This window comes from Porites lutea, chromosome 11, assembly GCF_958299795.1.
Source record: "Porites lutea chromosome 11, jaPorLute2.1, whole genome shotgun sequence".
Lineage (NCBI taxonomy): Eukaryota > Metazoa > Cnidaria > Anthozoa > Scleractinia > Poritidae > Porites > Porites lutea.
In genome coordinates, this window is record NC_133211.1 from 22,188,652 (window position 1) to 22,215,358 (window position 26,707).

The following is a 26,707-nucleotide window of genomic DNA, read 5'->3' on the forward strand; positions in this document are numbered from 1 at the left end:
TGAAATGCCAAAGACTTACTGAGAGATCCACATTGCCTTGATGCCATGTATCGCCTTGATCCCCACCCTTATGGAACACTGCAAACCATGTTTTATCCACAGTCTTTACTTCCACAGTCAATGTCCCCATTTGGGGTATCTTCTCAGACTTCTTAGTCACATACAGTTTAGGACTTGACATGTGGTAGAAGAAGCTCATGTTGCACTTAAGACCAGAGGCAAACCATGGAGTCTCAAAGGAGGCCTACAGAGAAAGGTACGCTTGACAATACTATTTTACAAAATAACTAAGATAGTACGTGCATTCTGATTGGTCAAAAACCTATGGTTTATTGTGCCGGTAAACTCATAGAAAACTGAAACTTATTCTGTTTTACTTAAAGTTATTTTATAAAAGCAATAGACCACACTTTCTATGGGTTAACCAGCATGATAACCCACTTGGGATGTTAGGCCCTTTTCACAGATGCAGTGTTTGCCATACATTAACGGTCATTTCAAAATCTGTAAGCCATTTTGAGCAACTTTGTTTTAAATCTGGCAAAATCCTTACAAATAGACCATTTTTTCCATCATGGTCTTTAAATTGATCTTTATACAGACCACCAGGGTTCGCAAATACGCCAAATTTGGCGTATTTTACGCCAAAATTGTTCAGATGACTCCACTGAAGTTAGTGAGGGAGTCATTTTGACTCCAGAAATTTTCAGTAACAAACATAGTTTTGTCCTTACCTTTTTCACAACAAATACAATTTACGTTAATTGTAAACGTTGTAAACCTTAATTAAATCATCAAAATTAAAGAATGATACTGCACGGCAAAACAGGAAGAGGGTAGATTACGATCACAGTTTACTCGATGACCGCCATCATGGAATTAAGCTTTCCAGGTCAGCAGACTGCCACAGCTACTTCGTGTACGTGCTAGAAAGTCTGAAAATGGCTTTTTTCGCTAAGATACTTGACTCCAGATATTCCAAAATGACTCCAAAATTTGTGAAGCAGAAGTCACACTGACTCCACTCATCAATAAAATTTGCAATCCCTGGACCACATAATATGTAAAGGTGGATTTTCATTCCCCAGGATGGATGTTTGTTCCACCTTTTTCATTTTTTTGTCATGGGTGAAATCTACCACTGTCATGCCGTAGCCAACCATAGTCATGTTATTTTAAAATCGGAGGCTGTACTGGTTTACATGATCTTCGTGGCAACTACATTCTTTCACTAAGTAAACCTAAAACAACTACCTATGGTCTTAATTCTTTTCTTACTTTTCAGCTAAGCAGTGGAATGCACTGCCCGACTTTTTTTGTACCAGTTTTTTTTGCAGAGTTTAAGACCAAACTACAGGATGTTACCTTCATGTTGATTCTTTTTGCCTGACATACTTCAACTTAAAATTGTGAATTGTAAATAACTTTTTCTTTTCTTTTTTATGTGCTTATTATTATTAATATTATATTATTATTATTACTTATAATGCATTAATTATTTAATGTATATATATATTTCTACATTATTTTCATGTAGTGTCAGCTCGAAGATATTAGCTTGCTAGCTACTCTAAAATTCGAGTATAAATAAAGTTTATGTTGTTGTTGTTGTTGTTACATCAGACTAGTTGGGATTCATAACTTTTTTAATGTTTAATTTGTGAACTATGTTTCAGGATGCTCTATCCCTGACTTGCCTCTTATGCTATATAACTACTAATGAGGGTAAACAAAGGTCATTTTTATTATTATTATTATTATTATTATTATTATTATTATTATTATTATTATGGCAGTACAAACGTCTGGATGCCCAGAGTAAAAAATAAAAGCTTTGGCTAGGCGGCAAACCATAACCAGCTGCAGCATCGACTAAAATTCGTCGCAACAATTACACAATAATTTGTGCAAAAAAAAAGCCTGGGTAAAAATGATTCGATAAAAGCGTCGTAAAAAAAAATTAATAAAAAAAATTCCTACAAGCTTTATGGATGTCTTAATTATAAAATAAAAAAGTTCATAAGGTAAAAACCATTGTTCATGAATATAGCTGTCCATTAAATTATGAGAACGTCTAAGGTATGTCAATAAAATTTCGATAATGTATAAGATTAAGTATCTGTTAAAATAGGCGTCCAAAATTCCTATAGATGGTTTTCACAGTGACGTCATCAAACTGTTAAGTCAAAATAGTGAGGTTTTACGAATTCTTATTTATACTAGGTTGAAGATAAACAAAAAATAAATCTTGGTACAAGTTTCCAGTCCTGTAGCATGTTTCATTTCGAAAATACAGCAATTTGAACTTCTCAGTTTTCACAGTGTGTGACAATAAAATTGGAATGCTGTCTCATTGAAAAAAAACGTCTCTCCACATGATTTTCAGCAGTATATCCATTTCAAGTGTTAGAAGATATGTTTATGTGCACATATGCTAGTTCTCGAGTGAAAAGAAAACGCTTTCATAGAAAAAGTGAACTCCAGATGTTTTTGTTGATTTCTGGCAGCCATATTGGTGCACCAAAACGGTGCACCAATATGGCGTCTCCATACAAAGCTCTACAAAGGAGTGTGAAACTTTTCGGCAAATAACTCAGAAACTGTGGGCCACAAAGGCCTGAGACTTGGACAAATTGTTTATATATTAGTCTTCCAACATTTCATTTTCTTGGCTTCTTCCACTGGACGGTTTCCAATTTATTTTTTTGTTGCGTGACAGTGAAAACGATCTATAGATATCTAACCACTCAGCTTGAACATTCTAGCAATGTGTAATGAACTAGACAGGATTTCCTTTTGAATTTGGCGCATAATTGATTCACACTTGTCTCCTACAAGCTCTTTTATATTTTGCTCAACCTCTTTCTTATTATTATGATTTTAAATTTTATTATTATTATGATTATGATTATTATTATTATGATTATCATGATTATGATTATGATTATGATTATGATTATGATTATGATTATGATTATTATTATTATTATGATTATTATTATGATTATTATTATTATTATTATTACAGTAGAACCCTAATACCTCAAACTCAAGCTGAAGGGAAACGAGAAAAAGTTTGAGTCAGCGAGGGTTCGAGTTATCAGGTTGATTCCAAAATTCAATTTGCAAGGTTAAAAATTGATAGTTACTGATTTTTCAGCCTTCCAGTGTATAGGGCAATGCAAATCTAACTTACTTCATCAGGAAAGGTAAAATGATTAATCATTTTAATTTCAAGACGTGATCTGTTCGGTGCAACAATTAAAATCTAATAATAATATTAAATAATTGTGTCGAATAGTATAACTTTTAGTCTTTTTACCTAAAAACAACAATTAGAAGAGCTAACGGCATGGCATGTAAGTGGAGTTTCAAGTTATCAGGGTAAAATTATTTTGGTGAATTTTTGATCAACAGATACGAAATTTAGTTCAAGTTAGTGGGGAACTTGAGTTATCAGAGTTCGAATTAACCGAGTAAAAATGACTGAAAATGGGGTTAATGTAAGGGAAATTGGACTTAGTTCAAGTTAGCAGGGAGTTAGAGTTATCCGAGTTCGAGATATTGGGGTTCTACTGTACTATTATTATTATTATTATTATTATTTATAGTGTGAAGTACCACAGCACACTTGCGGAGCTGATCGCAAATAAGAAGGGAGAAAGCTACTCAAGCACAATTTCCTGGATAAAAGCTAAAGTATCTTTCGCCACCGTACGCTCCACGATACTGTGCATGGAGGCTCAAGATCCAGAAGACAACAGCTAGACTTTGTTGACTCAGATCTACAGATCGAAAATATTGGAGCCTGACTGAATTAATTTTTTTATTTTACTATTTTTTTAAGAACTTTTTTTTTAAAGAGTTAGGAATTTAGGAATACGAGCTTTTATTCTTTTTAACTTGTTTCTTTTTAGTATCAGAGATGAATGATTCTATTTTGTAATGACTAAATTTAAAACTCTGGACCACCTGCAAGAGTTATTGATTGCATCTGAGCCGGAAGGAATGTATTTGAGAAATCATTATTGACACAGTGATTGTATTTTTTTATGATTTATATAATTCTTTATGTTATATAGTGCTTAATTCTTACTTCAACCACATATTTTTTTAAAGTTGGGTAAAATTATTGTATTATTATTATTATTATTATTATTATTATCATTATTATCATTATTCTAAACGAAATGCTTTAACTGCTGGATGTTGTTGTACCAACATTACACCAAGGGAGCAAGCCATAGCCAATGGCCAAAGGTCCCTTGGGTTAGTTCTCCTCCTTCAACTTTCCAATACCTTTCCTAAGATCCGTGCTCTTCCCAACAAAGCTGTTTTCTGCAGCAAACCCATATTAATGGTAATCCCCAGATTGTCAAGCCATGTATTCAATCTTTTGCTTACTGCACTGAGTGCATCAACCACCACCATTATCACTTCCACAAGTCTAGTGCCCCGTAATTGTCTAATCTCCCTCTTCAGATCTTGGTATTTCTCAACCTTTTCACTCTCCTTTTCATAAACTCTGTGATCCCATGGTGAAGCCATCTACACAATAATTGCTTTGTTACTATCCTTCTCAACAACAACAATGTCAGGTCTTCTGGCGTCAATAATATGGTCACACTGGATGGTCATGTCCAACAATATCTTACATCTTTCATTTTCCTCTATCCCCATCCAGTTGGTGTTCATACCACTTCTCACTTCTTTTCAAGCCGTACTTATTATTATTATTATTATTGTTGTTATTGTTATTGTTATATAATAATTGTTTTTATATACACACCCTATCCCCTTTGCGCCCAGATGATGCTTCCAAATAAGCATAATATCCTGATATGCCAGGAGTATGGTCATTTGTTGGCCCAGTGTGTCCGGTTGGGGTTTTCTTGTTAGTCAGTTGCCAGTCCTGTTCATCATCTGAAGACTGTTGGAGAAATCCCAGACTAGGGGTGCTGTTCCCGAAGTCTATGTGTGGTAGGTCACAAATGGTTCTTCCACTACAAAGGAAACAGTATTACAACAAGAATGCTCTTACAGCGGGATTAAGTCTCACTTACTTGGAGATTAGATCGAGAAACGAGGAGGAGATTAATTCTACACAAAACAGGATTTACTCGCTAAAGGTTTTTTTACTTGCAATTTTCGGGGTCTTCGTTTTCACTACAACCAAGCAAGCATTGGACAGTGGTGAGAGCACTTGCCTGCCACCAATGTGGCCGGTGAGTTCAAATTCCAGCTTTGATGCCATGTTAGTTAAGTTTGTTGTTGGTTCTATCCCTTACTTTGAGACGTTTCTCTCCAGGTACTCCAGTTGTCTCTTTCCACAAAAACCAATGTTTCCAATTTCCAATTTGACCAGGAATGGTAGATGAACAACCATTATGTGCATGTGCAACCTCTAAATAGTCATTTATTCATTCATTCATTTACTAATTGATTAATTGATTCATTGATACTCACTTGGCACCAGTAAGCCATACCCAAGCTGCCACAGTGAAGCTGCTGCTTAAGTCTCCCAAGATGTCCCCCAAGGTTCCTAAATCAGCATAACCACCTTTGCCTTGGAAGCTCAGAGTATAGTCAATAATCTAAGAAAACAATCAAATAAAGTTAATAACATAAATATTTTAAAAATACCAACACTGTAAAATTCCGAAAATAAGCCCCAGGGCTTATATTTTTCAAAGGCCCTTTTTGAGGGGCTTATTTTTGGAGGGGCTTATCTACGGAGGGAAATTTGCGCTTCAAAATCGATTGGGCTAGCCTTAAAGTTGGAAGTAAATTTACTGCCTTTGCTTTGTTTTACTTTGTATTTGAGGGTAATTTTCCAAGTGCAAGCCCCCCAGGGGGCTTATATTTGGAGGGGCAATTTAACGGAGGGTTTTTTGTGTTACGAGTTTGGGGGGCTTATACATGTGAAGGGGCTTATTTTCGGAATTCTAAGGTATTATTTCAGCCTGATTGGCAATAATTAAATTATAGCATTGTGAATGTTTCAGGGAGCAGGGACGTGCAAAATGAAGTTGATTCCATGGGCATTCAGAATGGATATACAACATGTTTGAAGATGTGAAGAAGGTGACTTGGGAACACAACAAGGAATGAAGAACTGGTGGTGGACACGTAAGCAAAGGTGTATCTGTGAAATACTGCCACATACAGAAAAGTGTGATAAAATGATTACCCAAGGGACTGGCAAAATATGTTTGCCATTATAATCCAGCTTCTTTTCCTTATATCTACCCTTGGTTATACTGATGAGTTTGTTGTATAGAGGTTCATTATATCAGGTTTCTACTGTATTAGGTGCAGGGGCATAGCTGAACTTGGGTGGGTTCCCCAAGATTCCATAGGGGAAGTTCACCTATATTTGCCATTTTAAGAGAGTTAAATTAGAGGAGGAAAAAAAACGCACATTCATTTTGATAGCTTGGGACATTTTCCTTGCGCTTGCCATCGTCATAATGTTTGCTAACTAAAAGGCACTCTATATTCATGAAAGTGACAGTTCCATTTTTGGTTTTACTGCAAACTGGTATGACCAAATGCAGCTAAGTATCGGATGAGTTGGACAAATTGTTTACACTACAAAACATATTTGCGAATGTACAAGGCATCGGATTCACTTTAGTTTTCAGATTCAAAATCTGTAGAGACTTGAGCAAATTGGCACCTTTTCAATTCGGATTTAAGCACTGCATCTGCTTAAAAAGGACAAAGCGAATCCAGAAACAAGTATTTAGCCTTATTATTATTATTATTGTTTAGCTTTATTATTATTATTATTATTATTATTATTGTATGATAGATGATTGACATGCATCAGTCTGGACCAAACACGCGAAAAGTATTTCATAAGTTGCTAATGTCATTTCGTATGCAGAAAAAACTCTTAGGCGGTTACAACATAACCAAATCTTTAATCAAGGAAGTTTTTTTTTTGTTTTGTTTTGTTTTGTTTTTTTTTTGGGGGGGGGGGGTGTTGGGAGAGGCTACAAAGCGATTTGGAGAATTGATGGCTTCCTTCACCACACATCAAACTATCAAATCATGCATATCCCCAGCTAAAGGGAATTGAGACTCTTTGAGATCTTCATCATTTAACAAGCATGCTTTTGTAAAAAAAGTGCTTAATGTAGTGTTCATTTTCCTTTTTTCTTTTGAAAGAAACAGTAGTACATGTTAGAGAGACGAAGTTCCTCAAACATCACATTTCCAGCAAACGCCAAAGATGACTATAGTTACATAAAAAACTTGTTTTGATTTATTATTGACAGATAAACATTAGTTACTGTCATTTTTCATAAAAGGAATGTTTAACCTGATTTCTAAAAGAAATGATTCAACTGTAAGTGTTACCTGTGGTGAGCCAGCAAATAATGCAGAGTAGTACACCCCTTTCTGTGAGTAGACATACATGCCAAGACGACCACCTCTGTATCGCTTGTCAATTATGTTCCCTGAGTCTGCCAGTAGTTTTTTCCCCTGTAAGCAGCACAGAATAAATAATTTTTATTATTGCACTCAACAAAAATGTTACAATTAATGATGTTCAGTGCTAAAAATATTGTGTAGTCATACTAAATATCTTTTTACTTGTCCATTTTAAATATTTGAGTGTGTTTTTTTTTAATTTAAAAATAATAATTTAGCTACATGTGTGTGTCTTTTTATTTCAGTTATCATATCTAGCTTATGATTTGTAACGAAGGAATTCTATAATGACATTTTACTTAAGACCAAAGTGATACTTAGGTGGAGTTAGGCCTGAAATCAACACTGTACAACATAATGCAGTGTACTTAAAATGTTAATAAATATTTTATCATTTGGCAATTGGAACCATAAAATTCTAATGATTAAAAAATAAATTCAAGCTGCAGCTAGGTGAAATAGGCCAGGGTTCTTAGATTACCTCCAAAATGTGTAATAACAATTACTGTTTTCTTTTTACGTGATTTGTTTAATAAAAAGAAATTCTCGTACCTCGTACCAACGTATGCGGATTCTGCCAGAGTCTGGATTAAGCAGTAGCCTCCAACGATATGCCACACCTGAATTCCACTGTGGGGTGGGGTCATACCACAGTATATGTGTCTGATTAATGGTGTTTCCTGTCTCCCACAAGGCATCACGAAGGCCGATACCAGGACCTGTGCTAGACTCAACGGCCTGGAGTAATTATTTTCAATCAAATTAAGAAGTTTCTTAATTTTCTTTTTACTATTATTGCCAACAATAATGAAGGTTAATGGACTAAAGGTAAAAAATGTGACAAATTACTTTATTAACACAATAGTTTAAAAGTTAGGCTATGTTCACACTATATACACAGGAAAAAATAACAGATTCCCATTTTTGGATATTTTACGGCATTTAAAGAATACCCATAAAAATTCCAAATTTGGCATGTGAGACAAGTCCCAACTAGGGAATTCCCAACCAAGTTCCCTGATTGGGACTTGTCTCACTCTTCCAAATTTGGGATTTTTGTGGGTATTCTTTAAATACCCTAAAATATCCAAAAATGGGAATCTGTTATTTTTTCCTGTGATACCTACTGATAGCTTTTTGTGCCAATATGATATGCCAGTATAGTGTGAACAGCCATTCAATATGCGATGTTCCACCTTAGAGATTCGGTACAATGCAAATTTGCTCCGTTACAGAAATAATGGCGAAATCATCATTCTTATGTGTGAATAGAAGCCCTATCCGGACATATGTGACAAGGTTTTAAACGCTGCCCTCGGCAACAGGGATAAACAATTTTTTGTTTTAACAAGTTATTAACTGAAGCCAATAAGGCTCCATATTCACTAAGATATCACTGACACTTTGCACTTCCAAAGAGGAAGACAGACTGTTTTAAGAACACTTTTCTTTTGCCATCGTGCCTAAAGTAGAATTAAATGATTCGGTTTTAATGCATTATTATATGCATGAATTTTTAATACTGATATATTGTAAATTATTCTATTTTTATCGATTTAAATGTTCTCAAAACATAGCCAAAGTCTTAAAGTCTTAATGATGCTGACAGTTTCATCTTTATCAAAACTTGCCAAGTTTTGATAAAGATGGCTGACAGTCATTGAAACTGTCAGCATCATTAAGACTTTAAGACTTTGGCTATGTTTTGAGAACATTTAAATCGATATTAACTTCACTAGTATTCTATTTTTAGCTTAGTTTTATTTGTAAATACGCAATTCAGCCTCTGGCTGCCCGTGTATTTATTCTAGTAAACTATCTATCTAAACTAATCTATCTATCTATCTATCAATTCCATGCCCGCACATAAGCTATCTGTTATAGTGTGCATATAGCCTAAAATATTACAGGTATGATTTGGTTACTGGGCGAATAGATTCAAGAAGAAATGCCATGTTTCCTTAGAAAATAATGCATGCCTTAAGCAGGCCAGGGCTGTCATTAAGTTTTGAAGCAGCCATAGCAAATCAAAGATCACCCACAACATCTCACATAAAATTTATAGAGTTAAGTTAGCTTTTAAGAGAGCTCAGCCATGACAGGTGTTACTGGTTACGGCCCTTAATGAGTGGATGATAAGGTCAGGTAATATGTTGGAAACAAGGGCTAGTGCTACTTCTTGATCAGGGGTTCCAAATGCCAAGAAACAGATGAAAGCACAAGGCCGGGAAAAAGCCTGCATTTTTGACATGTCTTCTCAAATGAACCAATAAGAAAGAAATTATGCAGTGACATGTTTTCTCTGGTATTTGTTGGCTTTTGCATGACTGCATGAATAATTAATGAACTTCGAGTTATTCCTACATTAACATACCATAAGACTAATTCCTTGTCTTGCAATAGGTCTTGGGTAAGAGGCATTGTCATCTAAATTGTAATACTGATATGTTTTCTTCCAGGAGCACAGATAGAAGTTTCTGGAAAAAGGAACAAAAAAACATGCAGGCCCACAAAAACATGTGGCTGATATACTGATGGTACTGAGTTTAAATTTTGCCCCTCCAAAGAAAATATTCCAGTATGATATTGTCAGTTATTTGTATACATATAACTTAACAACCAGAAAAGAACCTTAAGTTTTGGCTCATGATACTGATCTACTTCTAGAAAATCCAGGAAGGAAATGAGATAAATAATATATTAAACAAATGTGGATCTTTTTACATTTCTCAGTAATGTTTTAAAGTACAAATTCATTTTGGAATATGTATTCACAGTGTTCTTCCTAAATTTTAGCTCAGCAGGTAAGGGACCATTCATAGCCAGGTAAGGCAAAAGATATGCACCAAAGGGGCACTTCCCTGGAGGCAGTAGGGTAGTGGATGGCAGGACATGGCCCCACCCTTGCTGGGAAATTTAGGAGCTAAGTTCTCTGAAACGTCATTCCCTATTTTACACAAATTGGCCATTGTTACCTTTACACAACAATTTAAAATGATTGATTCCAATAAGTTTACTCTGTCTTCTGAGTGAGTGTTCTTTCCAAAGTGCATGCCCCATATAAAGAAAAGCCGTGTATACTTTAGTATTTTTCCATATTATTCTTTCATTTCCTTATAGTATGTGTGAACCTGGATCAGATCACAACTTGTGTACTTTTTTAAAGTACTTCTTTTATTTTAGTAAACCTTCAGGCGGTTGCAGGCAGTAAGAAGAGTTGCTTCAGGCGGTAAATGGTTACCACCTGATAAGGAAAACACTGTATTCAGTGTCCTAAAAAAATGAAGCATTAGACTGCAGTTCCAGATATAGAGGATATTACATGGCCGCGCGGAGACATGAAATTTCTCTTCGAGTGTTGAAAAATATTTCACGAGTGAGCAACAAGTGAAATATTTTTTCAACACTTATATAAACACACCATTGAACTACCAAACCATTTCACGTTTATAGTTTTTTGGTGTGAAAGGCGCGATTTATTATGTAGCCATAGCAACAGTGATATTTTCACATGTGAAGATAACATGTTATTTTCATATGTGAAGATACCAAGTTTTTGCGTGAAAGCTCACTTGGTATTTCATTGGTGTTGATATAATAATAATAATTATTGAATGTCTAGACCAGACAGATATATATATTTTAGGAGCAGTTTTCTGCCTTAAAGCTCAGACGTCTCCAGCCATGGGTGTCTCAATGCACTTGCAATTCTCCCCACTCAGGTGGGCAGAATCATGGGTGCATTGCCCTGCTGGAAACAGAGCCTATAATGTCTGCCTTATAAGTTAACATTTTCTTTAGACTGCTTTCTACCTTTTTGTTCGGTACAATAGCACAAATCAACTGTCTTACCTATTACTCTGGTAACCAAACACAATGCCAGCAAAGTCATCATCTCCAGTATCTGATATAAAAAATGTTCCTCTGTAGTCAACCTGGCCAAATCTTGTATAGCTTATCAGTAGGCCTGGATTTCTGGGGAGTGGCAAAAGATGTACAAAAAATATGATAAACAAAAGTAGAACACTCATCCATTGTCTCTATTTTACTTACATGCATAAAATTTTATGTGCATACGTATATAACTGTTAGGTGACAGTCGAAATCCACCCTTAATGAATCAGTAAAATGTAAAGGTTGAAGTAAAGGCAAATGCCAGCAAGCAACTGCAAGTACTCCACCTGGCTGAGACACATCAGTTTATTAGTGTTGCTACTGTCAATATGTTAACTCTGAATTAAGTCGAAAAGCTAACTAACCTTTGCATTCATTCATTTGCTGCCATCAATCTTCTTATCAATTATTAAAAGCTCTTATAAACCTGAACTTTACTTATAGTTTGTGATTTGTGGGATTTCGATGCAACTTTTTTTGTTTCTGCATGTGTTTGAAAGTTCATTGCCTTTGATTCTAATTATGATTGTCACCACAAAATTGTAAGCAAAGTTGTAAGTTTGCGTGTTTCTGATAAGCGCAGTAAATAATAAAAGTGTTACTACCATTACCACTACTATGACGACAACAAATTAGGAAACTCACAATAATGACAATGTCATGTCAATTAATTTACCCATTAGCAAACTGCACAATTTCTCTTCCACTGTCATAAACCCTCCACTTTGGAGGTACCTGAGCTTTACCAAATCCATCTAAAATCACTTCTTGATACAAACCAAAGTTGGTTTTGTTTAAGAACTTGTTCACTGGATAATCATCCTACAGAAGAAGACAAATTTATTAACATTCTTCCTTTTACTAGTTTCTGAGGAGATGTAACTAAAGTAGCAAGCTAGGGAGTTTCTCCAAGCATTTAAAGACATACTGGCCATGCAAGCAGAAGCTACTTTTTCATGGTGTAACCTCTGTTCATATGTAGCATACTAATATACGTTTCATGATATTATGACTCAGAGTCAGAATTGAGTATCAATATTTCCTAAGCATGTAAGATATCAGAATTATTTCATTGCCATTAGAAAAAAAATAAGGTATCACATACAACAATGGAAATCTGGTCCCTAAATGAATTTAAAGCCAGTTTGTTATGATTCATGTTACTGCATGCACCCAACACAGAAAAACTATGAAAACTTTTTTCTTTCAGATTACTTGAGAAATTTAGAGATGCAAATTGTTAATGTTACCTTTTGCAGTCAAAGAGAAGAAGTAAAAATAAAAAATATGTACAGTTAACAAGATATAATATGCTTGTACCAGTGATTACACTGAGAAGTTTCCAATGCAAACTATTGCCAGTGTCTGTATGACTGTTTTTTCATGGTATGAATTAAATCTTGGGATAAATATATATATTTAGACAAAATTAATATTGGATGATCAAGTTTTTTGTGATATCCCGAATAGTCAAGTTCAAGGTGAGTGTTATCAGCCAAGGGATAGCACTATATTCAAAACCTTGAATATCACTAAAACCGAATCTAATATTATTGTTTCATATTTATAAAATTGTTTTGAAGGAAATAATGACAAACATATACTGTTGCATGGAAACAGTTTGACATCACTCTTGGAAATCATGTATCATGCATTGTGCACATGACCTACAGGTTAGTCAGTTAGCTTCTTTAAGAAGATAACTGACTGATCTGTATGTTGCATTGATTTTCAAAATTAACTGTAGGCTCTTAACCAATGAGAAGGCAGATAGTGCATGCAATGTATAATAAAAACAATCTCATTTGAAACGACACCAAAATAATCAATTTGCTTCTAACATACAGATTGTATCTGTAGACACACATGTATCAGTGATAATCAAGCAGTAATGATCAAGTAGTAGTAGTAGTAGTAGTAAGTGTCAAAATTACAGTGCACAATAAATACCTGATAATCAATAACTGAGTCACTATCAGTGTCACTAACACAGGCATTACCAACATCATACATGTCATAGTGAGCCTAGTAAAAAAACATAATTGGTCTTTAATCTACTATAAAATGCACTGCAATATTATTACTACTCTTGTAGCAAACATGCTTGTGATATTTTTCGGTTGTATCAGCTCTGTATAATTGGAGTAAAAATAATGGAAAATCAGGCCAAAACCCACAGCGGCTGGGCATTATAAAAAGAATCATAAGCCACTGGTGCATGTTAAAACTTTAAAGATAAGCAGTTGGGGGGAGGGCTGGTTTGTTTTCAGCAGTAAACATCTTTAGGAATAGAAAAAATAAAAAACATTCCTTCTCAGACCTCAATCTGCAGTAGGTTCCTTTATCTGACAAGACGCTAAGTGACAATTACAATATATTATATTTAAATATAGTTAAATATTAACTGACAGTTACCGGGAAAAGAAAATACATTTTGGAATACCAATTATAGGCTGCAGTACTGAAATAGAACCTTGTTTAATGACCTTTGCAGCTTTGGTGCACAAGGCAATCATTACTTACAGACTGAATAGAGAGGTCTGCATTGGAATAACCGTTACCTGGTTACAATGTCTTTGAATGGGTTGTGATGTGAAAACAATAATATTAGTTAGACGAAAGGGTCATTCTGCATTCTGCAAGGTTTAATCTGGCGGTGGCCATAGTTTTTGGAGAAAAAGTATCTTGACTAAAGGCTTAACTGCACACATAACATCTATTGGCATTAATCTTGAGGGGTTTCATTAGAATAAATTTGCAGCTTGTAAAATTGATCCTTTCTTGAATAATAATTATTATTATTAATATGTACTTTACATTATGTATACTTTTGTGGTTTACATACCTGATCTACATTTGGTACAAGAGGACAGTTGTCATCTAGGTTTAAAATTCCATCTCCATCTTTATCACTATCACAATTATCTCCTTGCAGATCACCATCAGTGTCAAGCTATGGGAAGACAAAATGCCGCCAAGGGGAGCAAGGCATAATGATCATGTGAATTAAACTTCAGACATAGTAACCTAAGGATGTCCTCAGAAAAGCAGATTAAAGTATTGTTACAAAATTCTATTCTATATTCAAAATGACAATGTACGGTCACTTCTTTAATTAATAAAGATCTTTTTTCTTAATTAAGCTTCTACCTGATCACCATTTGGGATTGATGGGCAGTTGTCTCTGTTATCACTCACACCATCCCTATCCATGTCTGCTCTCTCATCACATGCATCACCAATAAGATTTTCATCAGAATCAGTCTGATTACTGTTCGCAACATAAATGCAGTTATCACAAGCATCACCGATACCATCACCATCAATATCGTTCTGGCTTGGATTCGGCACTACAGCACAGTTATCTGTACAGTTCAGAACTCCATCATTGTCTATATCCTCGTCACAGGCATCGCCAACATTGTCACCATCAGAGTCTCTTTGATCAGTGTTAAAAACATGGACACAGTTATCACAAGCATCGCCAATTGTATCATTGTCTTGATCTGCCTGCCCTTGATTGGCTTTGAACTGACAGTTGTCCTTGCCATCAGAAATACTGTCATTATCATCATCATCATCACAGACATCACCAACATTGTCACTATCGTTGTCTTCTTGTCCACTGTTAGGTATTAACAGACAGTTGTCCACAGTGCAGTGTTTTTCTTTACAAGGTAGTTGTTCGTCAGGGAAGCCATCCATGTCCAAATCCTGTCGACAGTGCTCACCATCTCCAGCAAATCCAACATTACACTGGCAGAAAGCTAAGTGTTTGTTGTGTGACAACTGAATGCAGGAGCCATTCACCCTGTTACACAGTTTACAAGGATTGACACTTGCAATACAAACTGTAAGAAATGTATAAATATATGTGATTATTCACAAGACTCCCAGTATTGTGCCGTAGCACTTGCTTCTGACAGTTGTAAATCCTTGAATGAGAGCGTTGAATTAATTAAGAGATCATTTAATTAGCAACAGCTGTCATATCTTACATGTGAACGTTCCTATTTTTCTGATTGTTTGCTAACCACAGTCAAACCTCCCATAAGCGACCACCCAAAATGTAAAGAGTTTTAGTGGTCACTTAAGGGAAGCAGTCAGTCACAAGAATTGGTCCACAGGGGGTCCTTTCAATTCCAATAGGAGATTCTGATAAGTCTACTTTTTGAAAGAGAATTGATAGTACCCAATTTCTAAGTTACCATATGTGCAACTCCATGTTTCACTGAACAATCTTTGCATAATCTGAGTAGTGTAGTACACACAGAGAACATAAAGGTCAGACCGTGATACTTATAAGCAGTTGATTTTCAAAACGAATGAAAAATTATAAAACTGCCTGCCCAAAAATTAGTTGCGGTCACTTACAAGATCAAGGTGATCGTTCATGAGAGGTTTTAACTATACTGGGCTTTGACTGGGAAAACTTTGATGGTGTTTTAATTTGGATAGATGGTTGCTTATGGGAGGTGGTCTCTTATGAGAGGAGGTCGCACAGAGAGGCTTAACTGTATTAATTTATAATTAATAATAAAAACTTTTCTATTCATTTAGCTTTTGAATGTGGATATCAGTTTTTATGGTTGACAAGGCATGGGTACTTGCCTCCGCCAATGTTGCTCCAATTACCATTCAAACCACATTGAATATAAGGTATAATTCTCTCAAAATTCTTGTGGCACCTCACTTCACAACTGTCGCTCAATTTTGTCCCTGTGCAGTTTTCAAACTCACCAGGTATTAACACCTTAAACAGAATTAGAAAATGATAATCATAAGTCTTATAAACAGTCAATACAGTAGAACTTGGTTAAAACAGACATGGGCGAGACATGCCAAGGTGTCCATCAAGTGGGCTCTCAGAAAAAGCATCACCGACCCCTTTTACCAATCGAGAAGGTTGTTTAATTTCTAGCAGTAACTGTAACAACTTCGTACTACAGAAACCTCAAAATCATTTATCATAGTCTCAGACTAAAACTGCCGTTCAATATATTATTTAATTGTCTTGAAATACATCAATGGAATCCTGCATGACTTCAGTTTGTACTGACACTGTCAGTTTGTGCAGTTACGTGGAAATTTTTCAAAATTCACATTTCATATTTTTAAAAATTCTTGAATTTAATCTGTACAAGGGTCAGCAATATTGTTTTACCTATACAACTTAAAATAATTTTAAGTCATCATGAATTATTGAAAGAAATTTTCCCACTTCATAATAAACCTACTGCTAAATAGGAAGCACTTGAAAGTAATGGGCCCTGAAGTTTGACAAATCTGAATACTACTGGAACTTAGATTATTTCTCCTCCTTCCCTAAATGTTTTGGAGAACCATGCTTATACAGCATAACACACCTTATGAGGGGACCCACAGTCTTTAGGATCACAAAATGTCTCATTTCCAATCCACTGTCCACTCTCCAGACAGAGATATTCACCAGTTAAAGGATTTCTCTTTTCATATCCTTCAACACAGTTTACATCACAGCTGTCCCTGTATTTTGTACCAGTGCAGGTCTGTAATGAATTACGCACCTGAAAAAAAAGGGAATTACTTAACAAATTAGACTCAGCTGTCATGTCACTCCTTTAAAATATTTATAAATTTAAATCTTCTTTAAAAGGTTTGCAGGCTTGATCATAGGTTTTTTCACAGGGTTTTTGACAGGCTTATTTTAGTCACAGTTTTTTTTTTCACAAGGTCCTAAATTTTGAAAATTTCCTCAAAATTTACTGGCTTACTTACTTACTTACAGGTTTTTTACAGGATGTTTTTTTGTCATGGGGTATTTCACATATTTTTCTGTGCATTTTCACAGGTTTTAATTCAATAGTGTAGTGCATGAACAACATAGGATTGCTTGTATGACTTGTCAATAACTGTGGCCCTTGGCTTGAAACTGTATTAATCTTTTACAGTCATAACAGATGAAATAAGGAAAACCTTATTCTTAGGAAGTTCAGAGATTTTGACCCTTACACTCCCTTGCACTCTGGCAAACGGGATTCTTCAGAACACTAAAAGGAAATTAGTCTTTAAAGGCCGTTAACAAAACCCGGATCGGATTGCTCGGATCGGATCGGATTGTGGATCGGATCGGACTGACAATTCGCCTTAAATTCCCGCCAAAATGGTCACGTGACATCCCCCGGAATGAAGATGGCGGAGAGAAGAGTATGTATACAATCTTCTGTAACTAATTTAGTGTTTCTTTTCTTTTTTTTTATTGTAAAGTGATCTCGTTATTTTCTGAGCCTACTTGAACGGAGGTGACATTTAAGATGTCATTCACTTATTGACAACAAGTCGTCGCTATCGTACCTTGCTTATTACTGCGATTTTCTTAATCGTCTCCTCTGAAAAGAAGCATTCAATCCAAGCTCAGTGAGAAAGAAGACCAATTCAGAAGAGAGTGGAGATGAAAAGAAAAACAAAATCATTGCAATGAGAGATACGTACATCTCTGTCCGCCATCTTCGATTCGGGAGACGTCACGTGACCAAGCCTCTTTTTGGAATTGTAATCGTATGAAGTTATGCAACAGAAAATTTCCCAGTGCAGTTCAGTTGAAAATAATTCTTTGCGATGATTTTAAAGCTGATGGTGAATTTTAAGCCTGGTGATACATGAGAAACTATTTTTTTGGTATTAGTGACACAGGCGGCTCGGAAGAAAAAATCCGAGTCGAACCGGTTAGACTCACGTTGTGAGAACTCGGCTTTCTTATTCCGAGCCACCTGTGTCATTGTTAAAGCAGCTTTTGTCAAAATAATTCTTCTGCACCAAAAGCGAAGACACTAGTCCGATCCGTAATCCGATCCGATCCGATCCAATCCGGAGTCCGATCCGATCCAATCCGATCCAAGCAATCCGATCCGGGTTTTGTTAACGGCCGTCTTTAAAGCCCTGTGAAGAACAACTTAACATTGCCCAATTAAAGATATTTGATCTTTTTTTTGCCATTTTATCCAGCAAATCCATTCCCAGTAAAATAATTATGCATAAATATTCAAGTGAGAAGGAGTTTTATGATTAAGTCCCAAGAGTGACCAACAAAATCATCAAGAGAAATGGTTGTGGGAATTCATAAAATGATCACCAAAGGTAAAATACTTTCATCTTTTATCAAATTCGACCAACTTACTCTGTCAGGAGATGTATAGAGCTACTGTAAGTCGGGACAATATGTGTGTGGATATTGGGACTTACAAGATAGGACCTAATCTTTTCATTGGGGGCATTAAGCAGCGAGAATGTTGACATCCCAGACATCAAAAATGGCAGCAGAAGTTGATATTTTCTCTCATGATCTTTCAGTGTTCTGACTTGACAAATTCGTGCAGCTGGAGTTAAAACAAAGGCGTTCAGATTCATTGGGGGAGACAACAGTGTTCCATCAAGTGAGATATCAAACTTCCTGTCACTATTCATGACGTCCAGGACATAAGTGTTCTCATTGCTTAAGCTCACCATTACCTGATCAAGGAATCCACAGTCTTTTCGAACACATGTTGTTCCCTCTCCTTCCCATTCTCCATTCTCCAGACATATGTAACTTCCAGTCAGAGCATTTTCTTTCTCGTAGCCTTCAATACATCTTGTCCAGCAGGTTGAGTTAATGTTCATCCCATCACAGAACAGGTATCCATTTTCCAGAACTCGTGACAAATGCTCACACTTAAGCTGCTCTCCAGTTGCTGCTCTGCTTAAACCTGCATCATCTTTGACATCAGAGTCTGACTTCCTTGATCCTGAATGCATTAAACAAGCTTTGTGTTAAAACTTTTTATTATTATTCTGAGGAAGTTGTTTTGGCGTATAAAACACTTCATAAGATAAGAAAAGAAAAAATAACAGCAATCAGTGTTTTTGGAAGAGATCAATGATCAGGGTCATAAATCTAATACAGACTTATATGTGAACAACAGTGACAGATCCTGAGGGGACCCCCCCCCCCCCCCCTCTTATTTTTAGACCAACCTGAGGCCCGAAGGGCTAAGAAAAAAACTTTTTTTTGAGACCACCCCCCACCTCTTATCTCTCCCCCACCCCATCTGAAGGTCTGGATCTACCACTGAACATTATAATTGAAAAAAGGAAAGAAATTTTTTAACATAATTTTCTTCAAGAAATATATCAGTATGTCAAAACAATGTTTTATAAATGGCAAAAATGTATGCAACATGTATTAATAATTTACACTTGGGGACCTGTCATTTATTAGAGGAAGGGCTGGTGCAAATGGGGGGTGGGTCATTAAGGAGAGGGTCACCAAAAATTGAAGCTGGGCTTTGGGGAGGGCCATACCACTTTTTGTGAACATTGCTGCTTACTTAAAATAAAAATAAAATAAAATAAAACAAATAAAATATTTTTTAAACAAATAAGCCCTTTGCACAGTAAGCATTTTAAACTTTAATAATGATCAACCTGAACAACCAAACTACCCTACATTTATGTCATCTGCTGCATAAAAAGTGGTCTTTTACTGCAATGAAAGAAGATGTGATCTGTGCTACTCCCCAAGCTGGCTGGCAGCATTTACTGCTATGAGAATGAAAAACTTGCATGGTTTGTCAAGAATCAACTTGACGAAATCACGAGGATTTAAACAGAGGATAAAGAAAAAAACCAAAGAATCTGAAGAAACATTGGCAAATGAATTGCTAGAAAAACTTGTCACTGCTAAAGAAAATGCAGCCTCACTGCAAAGAGATATGCTTATCTATGTAAAACAAGAGAAGCTGAGGGATAAATTGATTGAAGTGCAAAGACATAATTATAATAAGCAATTTAACAAACTCGGCAATGCAACAGGAACAGTTTGATAGTGACAAAGAGTTGGTACAAGGCACTCGTTCATCAAAGGATGAGGATCAAGATGAGGAGGTGGACTTTGTATTAGCAGAAATTTGTTCTTCAAGCTCTGAGAAAGAGGAGGGAGTGATGAGAACCATTATGAGAATTCCTCTCGAGTTACTACCCCCAAAAGATCAGTGAGGAGACCAACACGTTTTCTGTTATGAACTGCACAAGGTAAAAGTTGATCTCGTTTAATAATCCCTGTCATATCTTTTAACATGAGGAAGGTCATAACTTTTTTGGGCCATACAAGGGGGAGGGTTACAGTTTTTTCTGCAGGAAATTGGGGGAAAGCATAAGAAAAATTTCCCTGGGAAAAAAATTGCACCTGCTTCCCCACCCCCCCCCCCCCCCCACCACCTCTAATAAATGACAGGTCCCCCTTAACAGGTGATTTCAAGCATCTGTAGGTAGGTTCATAAGAGTGACATTTTTTTTCCAGCAGCCTTCCAATCACTTATTTTTGGTTTGCAGATCCTACTACAATTCTAGTCTAAGATCTCTTTTGCCACCTAAGAAATGTACTTAACTAACAACTCATTCTCAGGGCTCTCTCTTCTTTTATTGCCCCAGGCAAAGGAAGAGAGCCCGGGAATGAGTTTTGACCTAAGCAATTGGAAAAAATAAGCTTTGTTACCAAGCAAGAAGGGAATAACTGCTGCCAGAACTATAAAGACTGTAGTTACAACTGCTATACAGAAAATGAAGATGAGCCTTCTCCTTCTGCGGCGCTCAGCCTCCTTGTCACGATCATGGATTGATGACTCAATCAGCAAATCCCGCTGTGATTCACTTTTGGTGAAGGCATCCTGCAAATTATAACATACCCAGGGTTGATTTCAGGTGTGGTCCTTTCAGTGGGGAGGAGAATAAGGGGAGAGCCCTTAATTAGCATGAATATCAATACGCTTTGTTTCATGTAATGAGCAGGAAGCCAGTCTGTCCAGGTAATGCCACAGTTTCAGTCCATCTTTATGTTGTTTGTTGCCATTTTATTTGACTGTCTTCTGTCACTATTTCAAGGCCATCTTGCTTGAAAGTCAGAATTTAATCTTACTAACAGGACTAAAATGCCTTTTTTTGGGTCCCCAAATTTAATTTCCCTTGAGGAGAACTTCTCTCTACTTCCCACACATGGCTAAAAGTAAAGTGAAAGGTACTTCTACCCTGCAATCCACTCTATTGCCACGTTCTTAAATTTTTCCTCTTCTAGCCTATTTTCAAGATTTTCTGGAGAACTCTGGGCTGTATATTCTAGATCATGCAGGGGAATACAGCCTCCTCCTCCCACAAACACACACAGGCAGCCCCTGGCCTGGGTTCCAACTATGATTCACAGCATATTATCTAGTGACAGCTTATGTATGACCAATTTGTGCACATTTGTGGTGTTAATTCAATATTACAAAGCCCTCTTGATTGTTTTTATTGGAATCCTATGTTTTTAGGGAGTGTCCATGGTGTTTCATAATTGATGCTTGCAGCAGGCTCTCATTGAATTTCACCAAAAAAATAACTGGCGGCTGCAACAATGGCTCAGACAAAAAAAAAGTTAATCTCATTAATATTATGTTAAACCTGCTGTAAACTAATTAACTATCTGTTGACATAGGAGTCATATATCTTGAACATGTCTACAAAAGGTTGAAAACTTGGAGTTTAATTAATCAAAAGCGTAATAACTTGGTCAGTAATAACTTGCCAAACTTGTTCTGTCAATCACGTTTATTCTTATATCTGCCAACAATGATGTAGCTAACAAACTTAAATTTTCCTCATTCATTTCTTGAAAATTAGTTATCTTGTTTTGGCCCAAGCAAGCTCTCAAGGGATTAGACAGAGAGAAACAAGTCCCTCTTATTTACTTTTTTTTTCCTAATAATGTTAAATTGTGAGTCCCAGTTTTGATCTAATATATATGGTTTTTATCTTGCATTTGGAAACAAGAGATTATAGTTGAGTATTGAACTTGCTGAGAACTCTACACAATTATCTTGAATTAGTAACTACTGATTTATAACTAAAAGGATATCCGATTATAAGCAGCAAAATGTACACATGTATGCAATACATTTTTTAGGTGGTCAGTATAGGTGACTCAAGGAAAGCATGAGCTAAAATCCCTTGCTTAAGTCTGTGTTTTTACACTTGTTTTAGGTTGGAAGATATCGAATTCTTTTTTAGTTGAAAAGTGGGCAAGTATACTCAGAACCACCTATAAGAGCTGAAGCATAACATTTACATCTTCATCAGATCATAAAAGGAGGCTTTTCTTGATTTTTCCAAAATCTTGAAAACTCCTAAATATACCCATGATGTAAAAGCTACCGTACATGCAGTAGTTCAACCACCAGCAACGAAGGAAAATATTGGCTAATTTATTGATCTGAAACTTTTTTCACCCTTGACAAAGTGCCGCCAGATCTGCCAAGGCCTGCTAGACAGTAACAGTATACAAGCATGTGACATAAGTCTGCAACCTGACAGTAAATTTTAGATCCAAGTAGAAGTTGTCTTAATTGTTAAAACACGTGATCTGTAGGAAAACCATTCCTAACTGTATCAACAAGGTCTGAAAGAATTTTAATTTTCTTCTAATTTAGGGGAAACTAAATAAGATTTAGACGAATTTACTGGGTGAAGTAACCAATACATTATGACAGGTACTCTTGCTACCAGTAATTGAAACTTAAACCCCTGCAGATTTTTTCTAGAAAAACATGAAATACAAACACTCTCACAACACAAGAAAAATTTGTTTTAGGATTTCAAGTCAAAATACCTGGATCTTCCCACCTGAAAATACTGGGGGACAATTAGCTTCACCCTACACTTCAAAAAATTTAGGATCACAGTAGGCAGTCCCATTGTGTTTTTAATTGTAAGGGGGGTACTCTATGATTGTTAGTGGGGATGTGTGCCTATAGTAACCCTGGAAACCTTAGTCTAATTTGACCAACTGTGACATTCCTCAACACTACTGTCACTATCAAATCTGTTTTGGAAATCTGGGCACGGCTCAGGCTTTATTTGACCTGTGAAGGAGACCATTCTCCAACAAAGCTGTAGAGGCATTTGCCATTCAAAATGGATATTTATCTATGCATTACCCTCAGAATTGGCATTCCGTCATGATCTCCCTAAGTGAGACCAAAATCTGCAATTTCTACCCCTAAGCGAGATGACAGGCATCCCCGTCACTTTTATATGGGAGCCCCCCAGGGAAACCTATTTTTAACTATTAGAACCCAAAACGTCACTACCCTATTAAAACAAGAGTGACACAATAGTCAAGAATTCAAGCCACTACTCTTCTAAACCAAAATCTTCTGATTTCTATACCCCATTTCACTCTAAACTGCCTAAATACCCCTAAATACCATACCTCCCCTCACAGCAGCACGTATAGCCTTTTGGCCAAAATCTGAAAGTCCCCCCCCCCCCCCACCCCATGCCCCAAACCCGCTAACATAAGCTCATCTCTTTAGAAGACTTAAGAGAAGCTTACACTTATTTACTAATTAGCAATCTAGGCTTCTTAAGCTTAATTTTCTTTTTTGCGTACCTTGGTTACTGTGGAGGAAGGCATGTAATCGTGCATTTCCACATGGACGCCTCCCTGACTGACCACAGAAATTTTATTTCTCCGCAAATTTCCCACTTTTTTGTCCACGTCAGAAATACTCCTCGTTTCGGTAGGCTCCATGACTGATGAGATAAACGTCAAGTGCGGTGGAAACGGAACGGAAGCGGTTCTTTCCGCAGAATCCGCAACCCAGCTCAACCGACTGCGTATTTTAATATGGTAGTCTTTTGAATACCTTCTTCTTTTTTAACCACTCAATTTGCCCTTAGACCTTGACAGTTACCTGATATTAGAGCAAAGTGAGCACAAATAGTATAGCCAGCACATTGAATTTCAATGCATAAACGTTAAGCCCTGTTGACTCGTTCTGTCACGAGATGCCACGAGAGACTAACAAAGCCTCCATTTCTTGTCGTTAACTGAATTCCTCCTTCTTGCTAAAGCTCTGCTCAGTCTCAACACAGCAGATGCTTTTTCCATCACATCAATTTTTTTTATTCTTGATGCGAAAGCGTTGTCAATTAATAAATGTAGATGACGTACATGTAGATAGAAAACGTGATGATATTTCCATCCATGTGCTTAAAGAGCTCTCAGCTGACTATTTTTAGAAAAAAACTGCCATGTTTTCCAACGATGCCTTCTCGTTAGCCAGCGCGCTCTTTTAAGAATCGAGATATTTGTTGCTTTCTCCTTCCTTCCTTTTTAAAACAATTTTTTTACCTTCCTTGCACTGATTGTGAAATCGGCGGCCAACGGCTACATCATGCTACGGCCATTAAAACGCAACACCACCCCAGATTTAACCGGCGAAGAACTGCAGAATGCGTTACTTGTCGGGGAACAGGTCTCTGCGCGGACCGCGGGCAGAGAGAGCTGGTTTCCGGAGTCAGGATGGGGAGCTAAATTTTTTTGATGGCTTTCTATATTTTATTTCAGTATTTGGTTTATTTTATCTTTACTTACAGAAATAACTGACCAATGAATACATCCGCCTCGGTATTTTCTATCTATCGTGTCCTTTTCCCGCGAATTTTAATTATGTTGTATTTTTGTTTTCAAGCACGTGACTAAGTTGTGGTCAGTCGGTCACAAAATTTTGAGCCTAAGCGTCGATGTTTTCGCGTGGATTGTATTTTTTCCCTTTTGTAGCTTGATAGGTCAGTTTGATGCGGTTGCATATACAAGTTTTCAAGTATCGAGTATCGTCGATGTATTTGTGTTTGCTCTTGAAGGAGCGGTGAAAGGAAACAGTGGATTAAACAAGGTCGAGAGTTCCATTGATTTTCAATTACTAGCGACGCGTCAGGGGCACCCAACGTCAATTTTCGGGAAATATCTTTTAGGAAGACGATTTCAGATCTAGAATTTTCGGTACATTTGTTGTAAAATTTCTGGCTTGCCTACCTCTGCTAGGATTTTCGAACATCTAAAAAATGGTAAAATTCCCCAGTTTTGCAGTTTTTACGGATTTTTACCCTAAAAAGGTCACCTAGAATTTTCGGGAGCCTTTTTTCTGGCTGAAATTTTCGAAAAGGTCAGTTTTGATCCCTATAATTTTCCGCATCACTAGACTTTCAGCTAGGAAATCCGGAAAGATGAAAAATTTTTAGGGGATAAAAATAGGCCTATATATACCGTTTAATGTTTAAGTGGTTTTGAACTATTTCCTCGTTGGGTGCCCCTGACGCGTGGACTAGAAATTTGTACCGAGTGTGTGATATTCTCGTCGAAGTACATCACATTTTCCTCAAAATTTTTGTGACACAACGAGGTTGAATCAAGAGTTACTTACGGAGATATATGCTGTTTGGAGGTACATTTGTATTTGTAACATTTGCATGCCTGTCATGTTATAAACGTGAGATGGCAGAAAGCCAGCGAGAAAAGAGTGGTATTGACATTGTTAAAAGCAGAAGGGAGTTAAATCGCAGCTGCCGATAATTCGGCTGTTTCTGAAAGAATTGTTGCGTTGAAGAAATCGAAAGCTGGCCATCTTGGAGAGTTAACAAAGATTTATCGTAGACTTGATGAGTATTTGATAGATCAAAAATTTGCCACTCATGTTCACGAAGACTCGCATCGCTTAGGTAATTAGTGGAAACGATACACTGTATCCAAGGGGTACCCAACGACTGTTTTCTGTAAAATATCTGTTCGGAGAAGCAACTATTGTCTAGAATTTTCTCTTGCTTGAGGACGGCTAAAAATTCCCTAAGATTTTCTGAAGTTTTACTTTTCCTACTTTACTAACCAGGTTCAACTGTTTTTCTTAGAAAAAGGAAACCTAAAATTTTCGGATTCTAAAATGTGAAGGAGAGAGGAATCAGAAAAATTCTCACTTTCGTAAAATGCTAAATTGCACCTAAAATTTTCGGAAAAATAAGACTGAAGCCCCTGTAATTTCGATAAGGCTTAAGTTCCCCTAGGATGACCGAACAGATAAATTTTTTGTAGCGCCGCTTAGAATGCATTTCTAGAGATCTAAGAGTACTCTAGCCTCCCACGCAGATGTCTTAGGGGTTCGTCACGCGAAGAGGAACAGGAACGCTTGACGAACCCCTAAGAACGTCTGCGTGGGAGGATAAGAGTACTCTGGATAGCCTAAAAAAATTAACGTATTTTGGAGGAAACCGTCGTTGGGTGTCCCTGATATTCGCGTGTGTACTATGATTTGATCCAGTTATTGCACGAGTGAAAGAATATGTGAGGAGAATCGTTATGCTGAACAGAGTCGAAACTACTGCTTATATCTTGAGTTAATAGACCAATACCTCGCTTCTGAAGAAGGGATTGCAAATGTTTCCAAGACAGGAGACAATATGGCGGATAATGACAAGATGCAACTTACCAATAAGTACTGTCAGCTAACGTACCACCATCTGAGCGCGAGGATGATGTTCGAAGTATTTG

The 26,707-nt window shown here is 36.6% G+C and overlaps 1 protein-coding gene across 1 annotated transcript in view; it reads right to left on the bottom strand.

The window, feature by feature from the left end:
* The window catches only part of LOC140951634 (thrombospondin-3a-like), a 33,443-nt gene extending 8,837 nt beyond the window's left edge, over window positions 1-24,606 (bottom strand). Inside the window, exons 1-16 of the mRNA XM_073400932.1 lie at window positions 23,774-24,606; window positions 20,846-21,017; window positions 18,823-19,097; window positions 16,701-16,880; window positions 15,946-16,087; window positions 14,485-15,185; window positions 14,180-14,287; window positions 13,285-13,359; window positions 12,011-12,156; window positions 11,293-11,415; window positions 9,815-9,917; window positions 7,993-8,178; window positions 7,366-7,491; window positions 5,467-5,594; window positions 4,790-5,003; window positions 20-244 (exon numbers count right to left, since the gene is read on the bottom strand). Coding sequence (XP_073257033.1) covers window positions 20-244; window positions 4,790-5,003; window positions 5,467-5,594; window positions 7,366-7,491; window positions 7,993-8,178; window positions 9,815-9,917; window positions 11,293-11,415; window positions 12,011-12,156; window positions 13,285-13,359; window positions 14,180-14,287; window positions 14,485-15,185; window positions 15,946-16,087; window positions 16,701-16,880; window positions 18,823-19,097; window positions 20,846-21,017; window positions 23,774-23,914 — 3,045 coding nt within the window. The 5' untranslated portion in view covers window positions 23,915-24,606. The remainder of the gene's footprint in view (window positions 1-19; window positions 245-4,789; window positions 5,004-5,466; window positions 5,595-7,365; window positions 7,492-7,992; window positions 8,179-9,814; window positions 9,918-11,292; window positions 11,416-12,010; window positions 12,157-13,284; window positions 13,360-14,179; window positions 14,288-14,484; window positions 15,186-15,945; window positions 16,088-16,700; window positions 16,881-18,822; window positions 19,098-20,845; window positions 21,018-23,773) is intronic.
* Window positions 24,607-26,707: the final 2,101 nt, after the last annotated feature.